Source organism: Mobula birostris, chromosome 12 (genome assembly GCF_030028105.1).
Source record: "Mobula birostris isolate sMobBir1 chromosome 12, sMobBir1.hap1, whole genome shotgun sequence".
Lineage (NCBI taxonomy): Eukaryota > Metazoa > Chordata > Chondrichthyes > Myliobatiformes > Myliobatidae > Mobula > Mobula birostris.
In genome coordinates, this window is record NC_092381.1 from 57798962 (window position 1) to 57819734 (window position 20773).

Sequence of the window (20773 nt, forward strand, 5' to 3'; positions counted from 1 at the left end):
GATAGAGAAGTACAGCACAGAAACAGGCCCTTCAGCCCATCGAGTCCATGCCGAAACCATTTAAATGGCCTACTCTCATCGAACTGCACTGGGACCATAGCCCTCCATATCCTACCATCAATGTATCTATCCAACCCTTTCTTAAATGTTGAAATTGAGCTCGCATGCACCACTTGTGCTAGCATTCCACTCTCTCATGACCTTTTGAGTGAAGAAGTTTCCCCTCATATTCCTATTTCACCATTAACCTCTAACCCAACCTCAGTGCATTTACCCTATGTATACACCTCACAATTTTGTATACCTCTATCAAATCTACTCTCAATCTTCTACGTTGTAAAGAATAAAGTCCTAAGCTACTCAAACTTTCCTTATAACTCAGGTCCTTCAGACCCGACAACATCCTTGTAAACTTTCTCTGTACTCTTACAACCTCATTTACATTTTTCCTGTAGGTAGGTGACCAAAACTGCACACAATACTCCAACTTAGGCCTCACCAACATCTTGTACAATGTCAACATAATATCCCATCTGCAGTACTCAGTACATATGAAGGCCATTATGCTAAAGGCTTTCTTTACAACCTGTGACACTACTCTCAACGAATTATAGACCTGTATTCCTAGACCTTTGTTCTCCCACTCTCCTCAGAGCCCTACCATTCACTGTGTAAGACCCACCCTGGCTGTTCCTACCGAAGTGCTACACCTTGAACTTGTCTGCATTAAATTCCATCTGCAATTTTTCTGCCCATTTTTCCAGCTGATGCAGATACTCTCATTATAGAGAGACTGTATCAACGAGTCTTTCTAGGCTCGTTCCCTATCTACTTTATTTCCCTGTCTAGTCTCTGTAATGAAGTCTAGCTGCCAATATCCACTAATAGAGTAGTTTAAACATAGTTTATTTTATTTTTAATGATACATGTTTTATTTTAGACCAACAATTCTTAACACCATAAGACCATAAGTTTTAGAAGCAGAAGTAGGTCATTCTCACATTTAACACTCACAGAGGATTTCTGATTTATGAAAGATTTCCAAGTCACAAAACACTTATAAACGACAAAGGACTTCCCAACACAGGTATAAATCTTATGAACTAAAAGACCATACCAACAAGTCACTGATGAATGAGTCATCCGTCGCAGGTTGAGGAATGAATTCTAGTTTTGCTTTCTGTCACCTCATTTTTCTGTCATTTCTAGCAATCCTCAATGCTTCCTAACATTTATAATGCTTTGTTACTAGTTGACATTATCTGTATGTGATGTTTTTCAGATACAGAATAATTTGGACAAAATAATTCACACAGATGGCCTGAAAGCTTCTGGAGACAGAGATACCAGATACCCAAAATTAATGCTATGAAGGTTGACTTTCTGAGTACACAAACATCCCAACTATTGATTGATACCTGTGACCATGTTTGATGTGCTAAATGGTGAAACTGGTTTGGTATGCATGCTTCCTTGAACTCAGTCATACTGGTGCTAATAACATAGCTAGTGTTGTCTCGTTTGAAGCAAGACAATTAACATAACTCAGGTTGGAGGAACAACACCTTATATTCCGTCTGGGTAGCCTCCAACCTGATGGCATGAACATTGACTTCTCTAACTTCCGCTAATGCCCCACCTCCCCCTCGTACCCCATCCGTTATTTATACACACACATTCTTTCTCTCACTTTCCTTTTTCTCCCTCTGACTATACCCCTTGCCCATCCTCTGGGTTTCCCCCCCACCTCCCCCTTTTTCCTTCTCCCTGGGCCTCCTGTCCCATGATCCTCTCATATCCCTTTTGCCAATCACCTGTCCAGATCTTGGCTCCATCCCTCCCCCTCCTGTCTTCTCCTATCATTTTGGATCTCCCCCTCCCCCTCCCATTTTCAAATCTCTTACTAGCTCTCCCTTCAGTTAGTCCTGACAGAGGGTCCCGGCCTGAAACGTCGACTGTACCTTTTCCTAGAGATGCTGCCTCACCTGCTGCGTTCACCAGCAACTTTGATGTGCATTGGTTGAATTAACTTAACCCCATTGTTTTACACAGATTAAACAATGTAAGACTTCACTGCAAGTCTTCACTGTTTCCTTCTTTACAATAAGAAGCTGAGCAAGGAACATTAGTGGGAAATCTAACCTCTTCAAAAACAACTCTGACCCTTTGGAAAGGTCATGCTACTGTGCTAGAAAGCTGAAGTTAATAATAAGGCCCTCAGGCCCTGTGAAGTGATTATTCATCGCACTTAATGAATGCAGAGATAATTTGACTGTACCTCTTCCTAGAGGTGCTGCCTGGCCTGCTGCGTTCACCAGCAACTTTGATGTGTGTTACTTGAATTTCCAGCATCTGCAGAATTCCTGTTGTTCAGAGATAATTTGGCTTTGCATTATGGGAAGTCACAATACAGACCCTTTTCTAGGAATGTAACCTGTTCATAATGTAGATGTCACCTGTACTGGTGTAGTTTCCCACACACTCATACAAAACTCAAATTTCATTACTTTTGCTGCAAATTTCTTCACTTTTTATTTTCACATGATCTATCTTTCATGCTTTTTCCCCTTTCTGGATTTCCATGCCTAGATTCTGGATTTCCTACACTTCTCCTTCAGGATAATCAGTCTCTATTTCAATTCCATCAAGCCCCTGTGTAAAAAGGGATCTTGCACATTGCTGTCAATGGTGCAGCCTTGACACAAAATAAATAATGGAAATTACAATAAAGTTGTCATTTCTTCAGACCAGAGCACTTTTAAGTGCATTTAATCCCTTTTCCCATCCATTAATCTAATCTATCTTTAAATATTGACACAATTTCTGACTCAACTGCCAACTTGTACACACACCTCTATGTTCTGATCTTTTACAGATATTCCCTTTCTAGGGTTCTCAAGTATAGAAAACAGTCCATTCTCAACCAAGTGTAAACCTGTTGTTTCAGTTGAAGCACCTCAGACTTGGGTAGTATCACGATAAATCTGCATTTTAACTTTTCGTTAAGATCTATCACTTAGACTTCACACTTGCTCTAACTGTATTACTTATGAACAAGGGATTCCAATGCCTTGTTTTCTCTTTTGAGTTTAAAACAAAATGGTCAAATCATTTTTAAAATGATACGCAATGAGGCAATACTTTTAACCAAAGATGTTGCCCAGATCTTTCCCTCATAACTTCAGTACTTCAAGTTTCCAAAATTTACAGCAATAGTAATGCATAACTAAGGTAAACAAAGTGTAATAGACATTTTACAAACAGAAACTTCGACAATATCTTCCCAAAGAACAGTGATTTGGCCATTTTCTAGGGAGGTTTTCAAAAGTAAACATGACTGAATAATGTTTTACTAGGTAGATTAATGATCTCCATTTCTCCTATTCATGATTTATGTGAATTGTATCGTTCTAACTAAAATGACATAGCAGTTATGAAAAACGACTTTTTAAAGAGTAGAAATATGCTGATCATTCTAAAGGGTATCTTGTGACCTTTCCTTAGATACTTAGCAATTAAAGGGAAATTGTGGTGAACATTTTTTTTCTCTTGACTGCTTGAAAACTCAAAACTGCACCATAAACAGCAGAGTGAAATGCCTTTGCCTGTGACCATATTTGTTGGTCAGTGTGGCAGTGAGAAGAAAGGGCTGTGGCAGAAGAACCTTGTAAGAACCTCTGGCTGTAGAACATTAGAACCGTGGCGGTGGGACGCTCAGAGATTTGAATCTGGGACATGAGGGTGTAGTGATGACAGTGGGGGCAGTAGCTGTCAGGAAGGCATGCAGTAGGAGATGGCACATTGGTATGGGATGGGATCGCTGAAGAAAGCAGGTAAATTGCAAGAGGGTGAAAAAGAAGTGAATTAACAGGATTTTGTTCTCAGCTGTAGGCTGGTACCTGCTTCAGCAATGTATTAAATAGCACTTAACATTTATACTAGTTCCTCAATTCCACAGAACAAAAGCAAAGACAGAATATTGTGGATATTTGAACAGTGGCTCTCTAAGAAGTGCAGAAATTTCCAGCCTTTCACTGAGAATTCAGATTAGTTCCATAAACACAAGACTTTCCGTAGATGCCGGAAGTCCAGAGCAATACACATAGAATGCTTGCATTTATGCTGAGTTCAACGGATCTAGGCTTGGGGGCCTTTTGTGAAGTAGAGGGAAAATTCTGTTGAATCGGCAGCAAAGGTGTCATGAAGGGTGAATATTTGTGTAACCAGAGGACATAACAAGTTACTAAAAAATAGTTCTCACTGGCATTCACCAGCAGCAGAAGAACAGGAAGGCTGGAGAGGTTAAGGAAGGCATATGCTGGTGTGTGTGTGTATGTTTTATATATATATATATATATATATATATATATATGTATATAAAAAATGCATGCCTGTATCGGAAAGGAAGCGTTGTTACAAATATTGTAACTCATTGTGCTGATTGTGGATGATCAGCCATGATCAGTGAATGGTGGTGCTGGCTCAAAGAGCCGAATGGCCTACTCCTGCACCTATTGTCTATCATCATTAGTGTTTCAGGATTCTAACACATTGTTGAGGCTCTAACAGTGATTTTGTTTTTCTTTGCATTTTTATTAGAAGACTTGAGGCTAGCTAATATTCAAAAATATTCTTATTCAAAAATGGATGCAAGGATAGTCTGGAAACTACTGGTGGTGAGCTTGAGACCAAATGGTAGGGAAGTTGTCGGAGAAGTTATTTCACTATGTATTGTCCTGACGAAGGGTCTCGGCCTGAAACGTTGACTGTACCTCTTCCTAGAGATGCTGCCTGGCCTGCTGCGTTCACCAGCAACTTTGATGTGTGTTGCTTGAATTTCCAGCATCTGCAGAATTCCTGTTGCTATGTATTTTTTGTTTTGGAAGGCAAATAAATCTGTAGTATTATTGTACAGAGACAGATGTCAGATTATTCATTTAAAACTTCCACTCTGAGCAGAGCATAGGGCACCTTTTGGAGGTGCTCCTGTGTGAGATTTGTTTGTTTTTGATCCGATTCAAAATATGTTGTATGTATCCTATGAAAGATTAACCTATTCCATGTTTCTTTCCCTGCAAGGCCCTTTCCCATCATTTTTTCACATAACATTCACTTAAAATTCATTCTCTTTTCAGTTTGATTGCCTCTCAAATAGATGTCAAAGGTCAAATTGCTAAGCAGACTTTCTTATACATGTATATTCAATGAATTGCATCTTCCCACTCCTCTCACCTGAAAAGGCATTTATTGTCATTCAGAGAAAGCCATCAAAACAATGTTTGTGAAAGTAGACTTAGATTGCAAACGTGAAGCAGATTTGTTTCAGAATATTTGGCAGTTGTTCTCACACCAAACAAGTGGGACCTTATACCTTGTTTCAGATAACTCTCAAAAATTAAAGTGTAAGTGCAGCGACTGACAGGATTTTACCAGCAACACAATGGCATACTTGGTCCTTCTAGAATCTAGACAAAGGATACCCAACTTTTGAATGAAGTCAATTTTATCAAGTGTTTGTGTATAATTTGCTGTTGATTGCATTGTAATTGGTGCCAAGATGCTTGATGTATTTATGTGCTGAAAGCATTCTAGTAGCATTGCGTTAAAAAAGAGACCATTTTCAAAACCTAAGACTTGAATTTTGGCAATTTTAAGACCCTCTAAGACCATAAGACATAGGAGCAGAATTAGGCCTTTCAGCCCTTTGAGTCTGCTCCACCATTCAGTCATGGCTGATCCCAGATCCCACTCAACTCCACACACCTACCTTCTCACCATATCCTTTGATGCCCTGATTGATCAGGAAATGATCAACTTCTGTCTTAAATATACCCATGGACTTGCCTCCACTGCAGTCTGTGGCAGAGTATTCCAGATTCACCATTCTCTGGCTAAAAAAAAAATTCTTCCTTACCTCTGTTCTACAGGGTCGCCCCTCTATTTTGAGGTTGTGCCTTCTAGTTCTGGATACTCCTACCATAGGAAACATCCTCTCCACACCCACCCTATCAAGTCCTTTCAACTTTTGGCAGGTTTCAATGAGAATTCCATGCCCCCCCCACCACCACCCCCCGCATTCTTCTAAATTCCAGTGAGTACAGGCCCAAAGCTGCCAAATGCTCCTTGTATGTTAACACCTTCATTCCCAGATTCATCCTTGCAGACCTCCTCCAGACTCTCTCCAATGACAAACGTCCTGAGATATGGGGCCCAAAACTGTTGACAATACTCCCAAGTGTGGCCTGACGAGTGTCTTATAAAGGCTCAATATTATCTCCTTGCTTTTATATTCTATTCTCCTTGAAATAAATGCCAACATTGCATTTGCATTCTTTACCACATATTCAACCTGTAAATTAACCTTTTGGGAGTCTTGCACCTCTGATGTTTGAACCTTCTCCCCATTTAGATAATAAGTCTGCATAATTGTTCTTTTACCAGTGTATTATCATACATTTCCCAACTCTGTATTCCATCTGCTACTTTTTTGCCCATTCTTCCAATTTGTCTAAGTCCTGCTGCAATCACATTGCTCCATCTATCTTCATATCATCTGCAACTTTACCACAAAGCCATCAATTCCAATGTGAAAAGTAGCAGTCCCAATACTGACCCTTGAGGAACACCACTAGTTACTGACAGCCAACCAGAAAGGGCCCCCTTCAATCCCACTTGCTGCTTCCTGCCTGTCAGCCATTCCTCTATCTATGCCAGTATCTTTCCTATGACGACACAGGATTTTATCTTGTTCAGCCTCCTCAGGTTTATCAACACTTTATCAAATGCCTTCGGAAAATCTAAGTAAATGACATCCACTGTCTGTCCTTTGTCCACCCTGCTTGTTACTTCCTTGAAGAACTCTAACATATTTGTTAGGCAAGATTTCCCTTCACAGAAACCATGCTGACTTTGATTTATTTTATCATTAGTCTCCAAGCACCCTAAAAGCTCGACCTTAATAATAGACTCCACCACTTTCACAACCACTGAGGTTAAGCTAACTGGCCTATAATTCCCTTTCCTTTGCCTTCCTCTCTTGTTAAAGAGTGGAGTGACATTTCCAATCTTAAGAGCCTCCAGTATTTCCTGAATCATTCGTGCGTGTGTGTAATAAATCCAGGTGCTTAAGGGTTAAATTTATTGTACATCATAATAAAGAAGAGCATTTTGATTTGAAAATTGTGTAGAGATTACTGTATTTTAGTTTCATATAGAACCAGGTTAAAACTAAATATAAAGAAATTAATATATTTTAATTTGAATAAAATTGTACAGTCTGAGGACACATTGATTTTTTTCAAACATTTCACAAATGAAAATCAAACTTTCATAGAATGAAACATGATACAACTATTTCCTGACTGTTTTGGATCATTCTAGAAGGTCACAGTCCAGTATGTGTTACGTGAGTGTGGGTGATAGAATTTTATCACTAGTGACAGCTATTCTCAGGTAATACCATATTGCAGTAGTATCAGATGGAACTCGGTGATGCTTTCAAAAAGATTTTCTATTTGGCTACACGTAAACCAAGAAAGTTTAGATAACATTGTTTGCTCCGCAAACGGCCACTATCTTGTAACATTGCTAGTCTGGGAATATAGGATAGAAGGGCTCATTACTGAATGTAGGTATGATATTCAAGAACTACACATCTCCCGTCTCAATAAATTTCAGCCCTCTCAGAAATTTAAGACAATTGCCAAAGATTCAACACTTTTGGTTATGTATCACCTCAAACTACCTTTCAGATCCTACAGTTCTTTTTGAATGATGAGGTCTTCCTGTTCCTCAACATTCCAGTTGTAGTCAACCACAAGATGAACTTTCTCATCATCCATGCAAGGTACCCTGAGTGCTTCCATGGCTCCTTCATTTTAAAGCAGCTGCCATGTTGAGACAAAGTTACATGGCTTCTAGCGTACTCACCAGCTAGAGCTGCTGAGTGTTGCTAAAATGAGATCACAACTGAGACAAAACTGTCATTAGCTCGGTAGAGCTTCATGAAGAGAGTGGTGGCATTATGTAGGATCCGGATGACTGGATGTCAACAAGTGAAGTGTATTGTGAACTGGTATAGCCCAAGGCAATAAAAGTTCTTAAATATTGCCAGAGGATCTGGTTAAGGCCAGTAAAAATAGTATCATTTGAGAAACGATCTCTCAGCTCTAGGCAAAAGCCTGGCCAACACTGTCTACAGCACATGGATCTATTAACAATTCAACAAGTCTCCCTTTACAGGGAACATTGTTTTCTAAATTTGGTAAAAAGTGTGACATACTGTAAAACGATGATCCTCTGGCAACTTTTTTTTAAAAAAAGGTGCCATATAGCTACACCAGTCATACATGGAATTAAATTAATTTGCAAGTAATCATTCTTATAATTTATTCTAAGTTGCTGGCAAAAGATTAACAGTAATTACTATCTATTTGTCTTCATTAAGTTGTAACGCTCCGCTATATTGGCTCATATGTGTCTAGGGGAAATCCCGCCTGGCACCGGCCTGGACACTTTCCGCTGGGTCAGTTGCTGTACCACAGCCACCCAAGTCAATCCCAAACAACAATCATCAGCCAGCACCCACAGTACCTTTTACCAGGTACACTTTATAGATATTACTAAGTCTATGAAATTAATACAAGTTCAATACAGAAAAGGAAGTAATGGGAAAAAAAAGCACCAGACTTATCAAGGTTCAAGTTCTTCGTGCACAAGTTGGAGCTCAGAAATTCCCGACGACCACCCGGACCCCATCGACTCACGGCTCGGGACCGCCTGGACCCTGTCGACTCGTGGCTCGGGACCGCCCGGAGTGATCGACCGGAGCCTTTTCCCACGTCCACCATCCTCCCCGTCTCTCCTCCGACTCCCCGCCAAAAACCCCCGTTCCCAGTCATATGAGATAGCATTATCATCCGAAGAACAATAACATGAATACCCATTGACAGCTCCCTGCTGTCTGTATTCACCCAAGCAAATGTCTAGCTGGAGACTTTCTCAGCATTATAATCCACATACGCAGCAATTTAAAAGATTAACATAACAAAGAAGCAATTTTAAATTTAACATACAAAGAAGAGACCTCGTACACTGTTAATAGTTTTAAATCTTTTCCCCACAATTCTGGAAGATTTTATTGTAAATTAATACCGTGGATTCCAGTTAATCGGGCCATCAGTTAATCGGAGCAGCTGCTTACCTGAGACAACTCTTAAAGAACAAAAACTAATTGAGAAAATTGTCGGGATTCCCCTCGTTTATTTGGGGGCACTTTGCCGAACATTTCTGATTACCAACCATCGTATGCACTTTGTGCTGCCGTAGAACACTACACTGTGCTTAGGAGCGAACACTTCTTAAGTAGCATCAGTTGCATGTGTTTGTGTTCAAAAAGCAGTGATCATTGTCACTGACAGTCTTAATAAGCATTAAGAATTCAGAAATGTTTTGCGCACTGCAGTTTCAAGCATTTATGGCTTGGAGATGCCAGAAACTGCCAGCAGTGAAAACTAAATGATTTCACTACAAGTTAGAAACTACAAAGAATTTGAAGGTATAGGTAATTATTTTGAATGTTTCAATAAAAACCAAGATTTGGAGGATGCAATTGGCAAAAGTATTGTATGAAGGCAGTCCATTATCTGCACTGATTTTCCTCATTTGCAGTCAATCAAAGAAAACATGGCAGCAACACACATAAAGGTTGCTGGTGAACGCAGCAGGCCAGGCAGCATCTGTAGGAAGAGGTGCAGTTGACGTTTCAGGCCGAGACCCTTCATCAGGACTAACTAAACATGGCAGCATTCACTTGAGTTCCTGCCATTAACTATTAAGAACTAATACAGAGTTTTATAGTACTGTAATAGTATTGGCAGTGATCTAATTTCTTCTGCATTTCACTTAAATAGATAATTTGTTACTCAATTTGTCTTTTTTTTTAATATATATTTTAAACTATTTTAATGAACCTTAAACTTACTGAGGCAGCCACTTCTGGGTCAAAATGTACTTGTCCCGAAGTGTCTCAATTAATTTTTTCAAAGTGACAATTTCAAAAATATACACTTATTATTCACTGTATACAATCAGATCAAAACATCTTGAGAGGCTGCATTTAAATTGATTCAAAATTTTTCTAATCTCTTGATGTTTCTTCCAAGGGACACTCCCAGCTTAATTTATTTGGCAGGTGTTTCCACATCTGGATGCTAGAGAAGTAAATTAACAAAGGTAAGTGAAATTCTTCTTTCCACACTTTTTATTTGAAAAAAAACTGTACTTGCCTACTTCTAAATATAAATGGCTAATTCACAGGCAGAATATGGTTGGGGGGTGGAAGCTGATGCTTTTTATTTTAGGGGAAGGGAGTCTGATGATTATGACAAATATCAATAAGCTAAAACAGACCATTGACTAATAAGAGGGTATAATAATAGGCAATAATATACAAGTCCTGAAAACTCCTGCTTGTGGCCAGCAACACACATAAAAGTTGCTGGTGAACGCAGCAGGCCAGGCAGCATCTCTAGGGAGAGGTACAGTCGACCTTTCCGGCTGAGACAAAGGGTCCTGACGAAGGGTCTCGGCCCGAAACGTCGACTGTACCTCTTCCTAGAGATGCTGCCTGGCCTGCTGTGTTCACCAGCAACTTTTACGTGTGTTGCTTGAAATTCCAGCATCTGCAGATTTCCTCATGTTTGCTTGTGGCAAAGCTACTTCTATGCCATTCTGCAGGTGGTAACCTGGCTACAGATATAGCCAATCCATGTTGATACAATCCCCATTCTACAGAAAAGATGGAGCAATGTACTCATTCTAGTCTTTCAGTCCCCCCCTTGTTTACCTTTCTGATTTAACCTTGAAGCTGACAGCTTCTGCCTCGATGACCAATTGTGCAACTGAATTCCAGTCTCTGGCTTCTGTTCTCATTGTCTCACATTCAAGGCTGATTTATACTTGTGCTAAAGGGCTACGCCGTAGGTCTGATTTATACTTTTGCGTAGCCCTATGCCGTAGCGAGCATGCGTAGTTGTGTCTGCGTCGCTCTGCAATTCACCACCAAAACGCTAGTTGGCGGGGTTTCTATGCCACTGTGTTGAGTTTCTTCATGAGAGACATGGACGAGGAAATGCATTTCAAATATTTTCGGATGTCGGCAGGTAGATTTGACGATTTGGTTCATCGTCTCCAACCATTTATTTCGCATCAGTGTACAGACACGGCGGAGAAAAGCAACCGGAAATACAATGCTACCAAGTGGACCAATCACAGTTGTTGCGGTCTGCGTCACCGCAACACGTGAGTTACATTTTTGGGGAGGTGCACATCACCCTACAGCGTAGGGTATGCGGTACCTACAGTGTACATTTGACGCACAAGTATAAATCAGCCTTCAATCTTCTCTCTCTAGCTCTTGACTTCTCAAACATATTTACCTGTGAAATTCCTTTATCTTTGATTTTGCCAGAATCTGCATTGTTCAACTAAAATCTACTTTCTCAAGGCTACCTTTTTAATTGTGATTCTTCACTTCGGTAGCCTACTAAACTAATAATACTATCCCATCTCTAAAATGATAAGAGAGCAAAAGAGTTCAATCTTAATGTGATTGTTTACATACGATCCTTATCATTTTCTATACAATATTGTAGAAGTATATACATCTCTGATAGCCTTAACCACAGATGTTGCTCTTATTTGAAAAATTTACACCATCTCCCTGGATTTATATTCGAAGCATTATTCTGCATGGTCATGAGAAATGCACCCCTAGGACACCTAAGAAAGAATTTCTACGACTGTCCTTCCCACCTCAGTCTGGTTCATAACAACATCAGTACTGAATGCGTTGTGGGGAAGGAGAACAGAATGTAAGCATGCCAAGTTCTATTAAAGGGAGGGAAACTTGTATCTTCTTTTCTGATAAAATATCCAAGTCTAATGTAAGAACAAATAACTGTTTCCTTATTAAAATTATACTTGTTTTCTTACTGCAGCTTTTAAAGCTTTATCGAGATCTTCAATGATATCTGTTACATCTTCCAAACCAACAGATAATCTGATTAGAGTATCACTGATCCCCAATGCTTTGCGCTCCTCCTTTGGGACGGATGCGTGCGTCATGATTGCTCTAAGAAAGAATACAGTTCATTGTGTTGTACCGTTTTGTTAAGGATAAATTCTATCAAAATATACAGTAATATTAAGATCCAATCTGTAAATACAGTACTTATATTTACAACAACCATTATCACTTTCCCATATACCCAAAGTCAAGCAAGTTCTTGATCTATTTCAGAATGAAATACCAAATATTGATCAAGAACAGTATTTAACACTATCCAGATCAGAATGTCCTCAGATCTCCTCTGCATTTGTGTAATCACAGTGTCATGGCCAAAACTGTACACTAAACTGCAACTCTGATTGACTTAGTTTGTGCAGTTCTACCTTGCTCTTGACATCCATGGTTAATAAAGATCCAGAAGAATCTTTCAAAGGGAACATTTTGGTCTGAAATACTTCTTTCTTTTCCAACTCCTTGCATAGTAGTACACTGAGTAACTCTGAAGTAGCTGTTACAAATTCACTTCTGAAGCCCTGTATCTCAGTCAGATGAAACCGGTCTTAGTCCATTTTAGAACATTTATCCCTAAACTAACTTCACTCTTTGCTAAAAATAGATCAATGTTAACTTATGTCTGCATCTTCAAAATGCCCTCCTAGAGTGACCTTTCTACTGATGCAGTTTCACTTCTCAAAACTAGTTCAGTTTCCTACCTTTCTGTTTGGACTGGTTACATACTGATTTTAATAGTTTGAATGCTTTTTGAAAGCAACTTCTCTACTTCTGTCCCAGATTTTGTTAGGTTATCTGAATTACTTTACTGTTACTGCTTTATTACTTTTTTAGTTAGCAATGTATTTGTTATGACATGCTCCTCTGACTGGGAGATCTAAAATATACTTCCACCAATGCAAATACTACTTTTTTTTTGTTCCGAAGTTCAATCTACATGGTTCTATTGGTTGATCTTTCAAGCCACTGAATCCTCTTCACCATTGGCATGCTTTGTTTAATCCATATTGCTGCACAGTTCCTTTTTTTCAAACTTCCCTTCCATGGCCTGAGATCCTGACATAAAGAAACAGCCAATCTGGCCATCTTCAAACCTTATTTCAGTAATGGCCAGTTTATTGCCATGACCTTAGTGCACTGAATTTATTTCTTTGGAATTCTAGCATTAGATGGTAAAATAAACACTTCTATATTACATTTCTCTATCCAGATGCTGCCCAACTCTCTTGAATATTTTCAGCATTGTTTTAAACTTACAATTTTTTTTACTCTATACCTGCTAATTACTGTTCCGTAAACTGTGACTTACTATATTTAATTGTCCTTTAACCAGCTAAAACTGCTGCTAGGTTCTCAACTCCATCCTGAATAACACTGGCAAAGCTGCCTAACGAAACTAGGTATCTAAATTAGTCATAAAAATTACTGCGTCAAGTTAAAAAGATATTTATTCTGAATCTTCAACTGACAAGCTATTGATTTAATAAAATGAACTCTTCCCCGATTTCCTTTTGCACATTGAGACCACATATTTAAGATTATATTGAATGTTTTTCTAAATATAAATTGAAACAGCCAGGATAAAATGATTCTCTCTGTCTTATTGAATAAATGAGCCAAGTAAAGTTTGTTAGCTTACAATCAGCTTAAGAAATGGAAGGAAAAAAATCTTACGGATGCTCAGCTAGGCTTTCATATCCTCCCAAACTCTCGGCAAGACAAAACAGCTAAAAGGCATAGGTTAAAAAAAAACGTGAGTCATACGGTACAGAACATTCCCTACTGGAAACCAAAAGCTACTTATTTACAAAGAGTGCAAGGACAGACAATGAACGATGCTATATTGTTCTCTGTTCAATAATATGCTTTTTTAAAACTAAGCCTTTTCATCAGTTAAGAATTTCTGAAGTTTTCGATGTCAAAAATGTCATTTTTGAGAGATTTCAGTAATACATTTACAGTGACAGACTTTGTTTTAGAAGATCTAGAAACCAAATTTTAATTTATTAACACTCACAACACGCTGGAGGAACTCAGCAGGTCGGGCAGCACCAGTGGAAAAGATTGGTCGACGTTTCGGGCCGGAACCCTTCGTCAGGACTGTAGGGGGAAGGGGCAGAGGCCCTATAAAGAAGGTGGGCGGAGAGTGGGAAGGAGAAGGCTGGTAGGTTCCAGGAGAAAAAACAGTAAGGGGAAAGATAAAGGGGTGGGGGAAGGGAGGCAGGGAGATGAAAGGCAGGAAAGGTGAAGAAAGAATAGTGGAAAACACAATGGGTAGTAGAAGGAGGCGGAACCAAGAGGGAGAAGGTAGGCAGCTGGGGGAGGGGGCAGAGTGACATAGGGATAGGGGAAGGGAGGGGGAGGGAATTACCAGAGGTTGGAGATTTCTATGTTCATACCAAGGGGCTGGAGGCTACCTAGACGGTATATGAGGTGTTGCTCCTCCAACCTGAGTTTAGCCTCATCATGGCAGTAGAGGAGGCCGTGTATGGTTATATCTGAATGGGAGTGGGAAGCAGAGTTGAAGTGGGTGGCTACTGGGAGATCCTGTCTGTTTTGGCAGACGGAGCAGAGGTGCTCAACGAAGCGGTCCCCCAACCTGCGTCGGGTTTCACCGATGTAGAGGAGGCCGCACTGGGAGCATCGGATGCAATAGATGACCCCAACAGACTCACAAGTGAAGTGTTGCCTCACTTGGAAGGACTGTTTGGGGCCCTGAATGGTGGCAAGAGAGGAGGTGTAGGGACAGGTGTAGCACTTGCGCTTACAGGGATAAGTGCCAGATGGGAGATCCGTGGGGAGGGACGTGTGGACCAGGGAGTCGCAGAGGGACCGATCCCTGCGGAAGGCGGAGAGGGGTGGAGGGGGAAAGATGAGCTTAGTGGTGGGGTCCTGTTGAGGGTGGCGGAACTTCCACCTCCGCGACTCCCTGGTCCACACATCCCTCCCCACGGATCTCCCACCCGGCACTTATCCCTGTATGCACAAGTGCTACACCCGTCCCTACACCTCCTCTCTTGCCACCATTCAGAGTCCCAAACAGTACTTCCAAGTGAGGCAACACTTCACTTGTGAGTCTGTTGGGGTCATCTATTGCATCCGGTGCTCCCGGTGCGGCCTCCTCTACATCGGTGAAACCCGACGCAGATTGGGGGACCGCTTTGTCGAGCACCTCCGCTCCACCCGCCAAAACAGACAGGATCTCCCAGTAGCCACCCACTTCAACTCTGCTTCCCACTCCCATTCAGATATGTCCATACATGGCCTCCTCTACTGCCATGATGAGGCTAAACTCAGGTTGGAGGAGCAACACCTCATACCGTCTAGGTAGTCTCCAGCCCCTTGGTATGAACACAGAATTCTCCAACTTCCGGAAATTCCCTCCCCCTCCCTTCCTCTATCCCTATGTCATTCTGCCCCCTCCCCCAGCTGCCAACCTCCTTCCTCTTCGTTCCGCCTTCTTCTACTACCCATTGTGTTTTCTATTATTCTTTCTTCACCTTTCCTGCCTATCACCTCCCTGCCTTCCTTCCCCCACCCCTTTATCTTTCCCCTTACTGGTTTTTCACCTGCAACCTACCAGCCTTCTTCTTCCCACCCTCCCCCCACCTTCTTTATAGGGCCTCTGCCCCTTCCCCCTACAGTCCTGACGAAGGGTTCTGGCCCAAAACATCGACCGATCTTTTCCACTTATGCTGCCCGACCTGCTGAGTTCCTCCAGCGTGTTTTGAGTGTTGCTTTGACCCCAGCATCTGCAAATTATTTTGTGTTTTAATTTATTAGTTGCTTTCCTCAGTGAATGGGAACGTTTACCAATCAGACATTACCAATTTTAACTTGCATTTAACATAGTTAAGGGTATATTTCAATATTTAAAAGGCTAGAAAGAAATATTTTTAAGAAATCTTCTCACCCAACATTAACAACCTAGGTAAAATGTATTTTTTTTTAAAGTGGACTAGGTTTTAGCAGTCCTTACTTTTAGATTTTCAAGGAATATCTTGGCATTTTCCAGGTTTCCTTTAATTAAGAAAGCAATCATGCCTGAAGTTCCAGTGCACTGCTGTTTTGTCACCTTGTATTGCGGATGGGAAGGGAGACCTGAAAAGGAAGCACATTTACTGAAAATGTGAAGCATTTTTAAAGTACTTCGAGCAGATTTTGAGTACCATATTCTGCAGTTTGAGAATATTGCAATCTATCCTTCAGAGTCTGGAGTCATTGAGTAGAAACTGTACACCAGCTCCAAATGATGATAAAGTTTCCCGTAACCCAGATCATTTGAAAGAGAGCACACGAATCAGGGCCACACTAAATTGAAAGGATTGAGGTGAATTGTGTCCCTTCTGTGTCGGAGGGAGCAAATGAATAAGGGCCCCTGCTATGTGAGAAGGTTGTGTGACAATTACTTAGCAGATGAGTCAGATGCTAAACTATCATAATTTTCACATAGTCCAATAGCAGATTTTTACTGTATTTATAAAATGGATTAGGCATTCCTATATAGACACTTTTATATCAATAATGCATTTAGAGTGAAACAAATAACTGAGGGAAAAACACCGAAGTCAAATTTTAGTAGGGCCAGTTGCTTCTGCAAAAAAAAAACGCTGTACAACCTTACTGTGATGGAAAAGTTGATCTAAAATTAAGGTCCTATATTTCAGCAAAATATTTGTGGGGAGCTTCATTCAAAGGGCAAATCATGGACAATTAACAGTTACACATTCTCTTCTGGAGCAAAACCTAAAAAAGGAATAGCCACCTCACCATTATGGAAAAATGATAGTATTAGATCCAAAGAGAAGGCACACAGAGTTGCCAGAAGCAGCAGCAGACCCAGATTTAGATCCATGCAGAAAGGATCTAGAGCAGTAGTTCCCAGCCTAGGGTCCACAGAGCCCTCAGTTAATGGTAGGGTCTACTACTATCACTACTACTACTACTATGACATCGACTCAGGCCCAGGGGCCAGTGTCGGGCACGATGACGGACTCTCCACTTCTCCCTCTCCCTCATCAGTGTGTTCAGTTCATCTACGTTAGCCGCACTGCTGTCTTCTAGGAGCGTGTTGCCCATAGTCTTGGGCGGGCGCCAAGGTTCATCCTCCCATATGATGACCAGGCTGGCAGGTAGCTCGGGGTGGCGTAGACAGTGCCCCGCCAGTTGCAGTCTTCTCGCTTCGATTTTAGTGGTGGGCATCGGTAGGTCGTCATAGAGCTCGATGTTCGTCATGTGCTGTTGCCAACTCACGTCAAGAGCCATCCGGAGCATTCGTGTATAGCAACCATCTAGAGACTTTCGCATAGTCTTGGTGAGTGTCCACGTCTCACATCCGTACGTGAGAATGGACTATATGATGATCCTCTTTTTAAGCCCTCTGGTCAGGTTCGACTTCCAGATTTCCTTCATGTCATTCATAGCCCTCCACGCCAGCGCCTTCCATATCTTTATGTCCTTCTCCGAACTCATCATTCTTTACGGTCTTGAGAGTACCTTCGTCACAGTTAAACGCCATGTACTCTATCTTTTTAGTGCTTAGGTGATGTCCAACTTTATTGCACTCAATTTCCACTTTTGTCAGTAGCTGCTGTGCTTCCTCCACCTGGTCAGAGAGCAGGACTATGTCATCTGCAAAATCGAGATCTGTGAGCATAACTGGTCTGACCCTTTTGGTTCGCCCTGGTTTTATGGTAAAACCAAGCTTGTCATGATCTTTGGTAGCTTGACGCAGAGTGTAATCAAGGATGGTTATAAAGATGTAGGGTGCCAGAGTGTCTCTTTACAGCACACCAGCTAAGAGCTCAAACGCTGCTGTTTCTCCATCTGGTGATATAACTTTCGCCTTGGTTTTGGTATAGCTGGACCCTATTGCTCTCAGTAGATGGTCTGGCACTCCGTAAGCTTTCAGGATCTTCAGCATTTTACCTCGGTGAATGGAGTCAAAAGCTTTGTGAAAATCAATGTAAGTAAGCATGGCTGGTAGGCTGTTCTTCTTGACTTCCTCGATGATTCTACTGAGAGCAAGTATTTGCATTACTGTTGTGTGCTTCTGCTGAAAACCATTCTGATTGAATCTTAGCTTAGGGTAAATGGCGGTGCGAATCCTGTTCAAGATCATCTGATTGTATAGCTTTGCTAAGATGCAGGTCAAGCTGATATATCTGTCTTCGTGAGGGATCCAGACTTGGGGACTGGGATAATATTTGAGAGTGACCACTGTTCTGGTTTGTCACCTTTCATCAGTGCCGTATTACATATGTCCAGCAAGATGTCGTCCAGCTCAAAGTTCTTCAGGACATCTGGTGGTATCCCATCTGGTCCAGCGCTCCTGCCCTGTTTGAGTGCATATTTGGCCTTTCTCAGTTCCTCAATGGTGAATGGGCCGTCATCGATGTCGACTTGCACTAGTACCGTGGGTATATCCTCTTCTTCTTCCGTGATCACTGGAGGACTTCCCAGCAAGTTCTTAAAGTGGGTAGACCAAATCTGGACACAGTCCTCAGCTGTTTTACCACTTATCTGACCTGATGAGGACTTCTTCTGTCTACTGATCTCGTTGACTAGGCGCCATGCTTCTCCATGCTGCCTGTCTTCATTAGCAGCCTCTACCTCTCTAATCCTCTCAGCTAGTTCCGCTTCCTTCAGTTGGTCGTAAGTGGCAAAGAGATTCTTCTTTGCTGTCTTAGCTCTTCTGTTTCGCTCCTTCTAAGTTTGGTATGACAAGCATTGACCATACTTCTTGCTGCGACGACGTCAGGATGTTTCGAGATCCGGCTCTTCTTGATTCGCTTCACAGTAGGCAAACTTTTTGTTGCATCTGTGTGTGTGTGTCTGTGAGCCGTTGATAGCGGTCGGTGGCAATCTCTTCCTCCTCCCTTTCCAGTGGGCCGAAGTGAATTCTCACCTCCACTGTGTACTGGGCTTGAAGAATAGGTTGTGAGGAGAATGCCTTCCAGTCTACCTTCTCCTTGGGACCTGTGGCTTTGGGTTGCTGCAGGCTCAGTCTCACTTGCCTTGACAGAGTACAGAGAAGTGATAGGGGTCCGTGGCATAAAAAAGGTTGGGAATCCCTGATCTAGAGGGTAAACTTGTGTGCAACATAGAAGTTCACTGTCAAAGCTCCTGCAAATGCTTAAAAGTAGAAGTTAAAATATATGCAAGTCTTTTACACTTAACATAAGAAACATAAGCATTTATAATGGGGAACAAAGGCAATGCAGAACAAAATCATTGTTTTTATTGTTCTCCATTCATAAACAAGTACACAAAACTTCCCAGAAACGTTTGGGAACCAAGATTCTTATGAAAGAGAGAAGTTTGGGAAACAAATATCAGCAAAAAATTAATGCTGCTGAAAGCTAAAGTTGCCAGCACTTAAATCTGCGTCCCAGAGTACTAAAAGGCAATAAGAAAATAGTAGATGCATTGATTGTCATCTTCCAATATTTCACAATATACGAAATGGTTCCTGATAGTTACAAATGAGTTTTAAAGTCACAATTGTTATTAAGAGGGAATTATTAATAATCCAACAAAAATTGAGAATCTGCTACCTCTTCCAAGTTATCTTCCTATATCTAGAGTAAAATAAGTTTCATATAACCCACCTGGGAAAAAGACCTTTTCCACTCGAGGATCTGCTTCCAAAAATTGGGCTACAGCCAGTGCGTTCTTGAAGTGTTGCCTCATTCGAAAGGATAATGTCTTTAAGCCACGGTTGCACAAAAAACAGTCAAATGGAGATGGAACAGCACCGATAGCTGCAACACAATTAACAAACCTATATCAAAACTTGATACTGTTATTTTTATAAAACACTGGAAAAGTTGACCTTACTCCATTTTAGTATTTGCTATTCAAAATATCAAATTGAGATGTATATTAAATGGACTTCCTTGTACATCCAATTCCTTCTGACCCACTGAGGCCAGAATTGCACACAGGAGGGGAATCCTAGATTCTACATAAGCATAACATTATCTTTGTTTTCTCATTTATTTGATGGCTCTACAAACAAACTCAGTATTTTTGCTTATATTTCAATAGCTGTATCAATTAACAAAGGGCATTTAAATGCAGGTGAATTTCAAATTCAATGGAAAATTCAGCTCAAATGTACAAACATTCAGTTCCCTCTCCTAAATGGCCGTTGAAAGTACTACATCTTCCAGATAACCCTAATTTCCAGCCAGTCACAAATTAATCTATCTCTCCCATACTCTATCCATGCAATTTACAACGCACTCATTTTCTCTCTTTTCCCAGATTTAATGAAGGGTCTCAACCTACATTCTCTCTTTCCACAGATGCTGCCTGATTGACGAAGTATTTCCAACCTTTCCTGTTCTTATTTCAGTATGTTGTTCTGTTGCTTATGATCAGTTCTTAATAACATTTTTTTAAATCTCTAGATTATTCAATATCTCTGCCATTATTTTTTTAAATTCTCTCCTTGATCTCATGTGACTTGGATTTGTGGTGGTAATTACTTTTATATACTTTGGTATCTATTTTCTGCTTTTTGCTTTACTTTCCCTGGTGTGTTCAAAGTATTTCCAAACTTGTCATTAGATCAATTAGTACCTCCACACAAAATGTTTAAATATGTTTTATATTCCATATTTTCATAATAGCATTTATTGATAGGATACAAAATTCTTACTTGGATATCATTAAAGAATGCTTTAG

General features: G+C 40.7%; 1 protein-coding gene across 1 annotated transcript in view; it reads right to left on the reverse strand.

Moving 5' to 3' along the window:
• Positions 1–7234: 7234 nt before the first annotated feature.
• The window catches only part of LOC140205940 (cystathionine gamma-lyase-like), a 53456-nt gene continuing 39917 nt past the window's right edge, over positions 7235–20773 (reverse strand). Inside the window, exons 8-12 of the mRNA XM_072273835.1 lie at positions 19693–19845; positions 16062–16183; positions 13757–13809; positions 11995–12133; positions 7235–10211 (exon numbers count right to left, since the gene is read on the reverse strand). Coding sequence (XP_072129936.1) covers positions 10182–10211; positions 11995–12133; positions 13757–13809; positions 16062–16183; positions 19693–19845 — 497 coding nt within the window. The 3' untranslated portion in view covers positions 7235–10181. The remainder of the gene's footprint in view (positions 10212–11994; positions 12134–13756; positions 13810–16061; positions 16184–19692; positions 19846–20773) is intronic.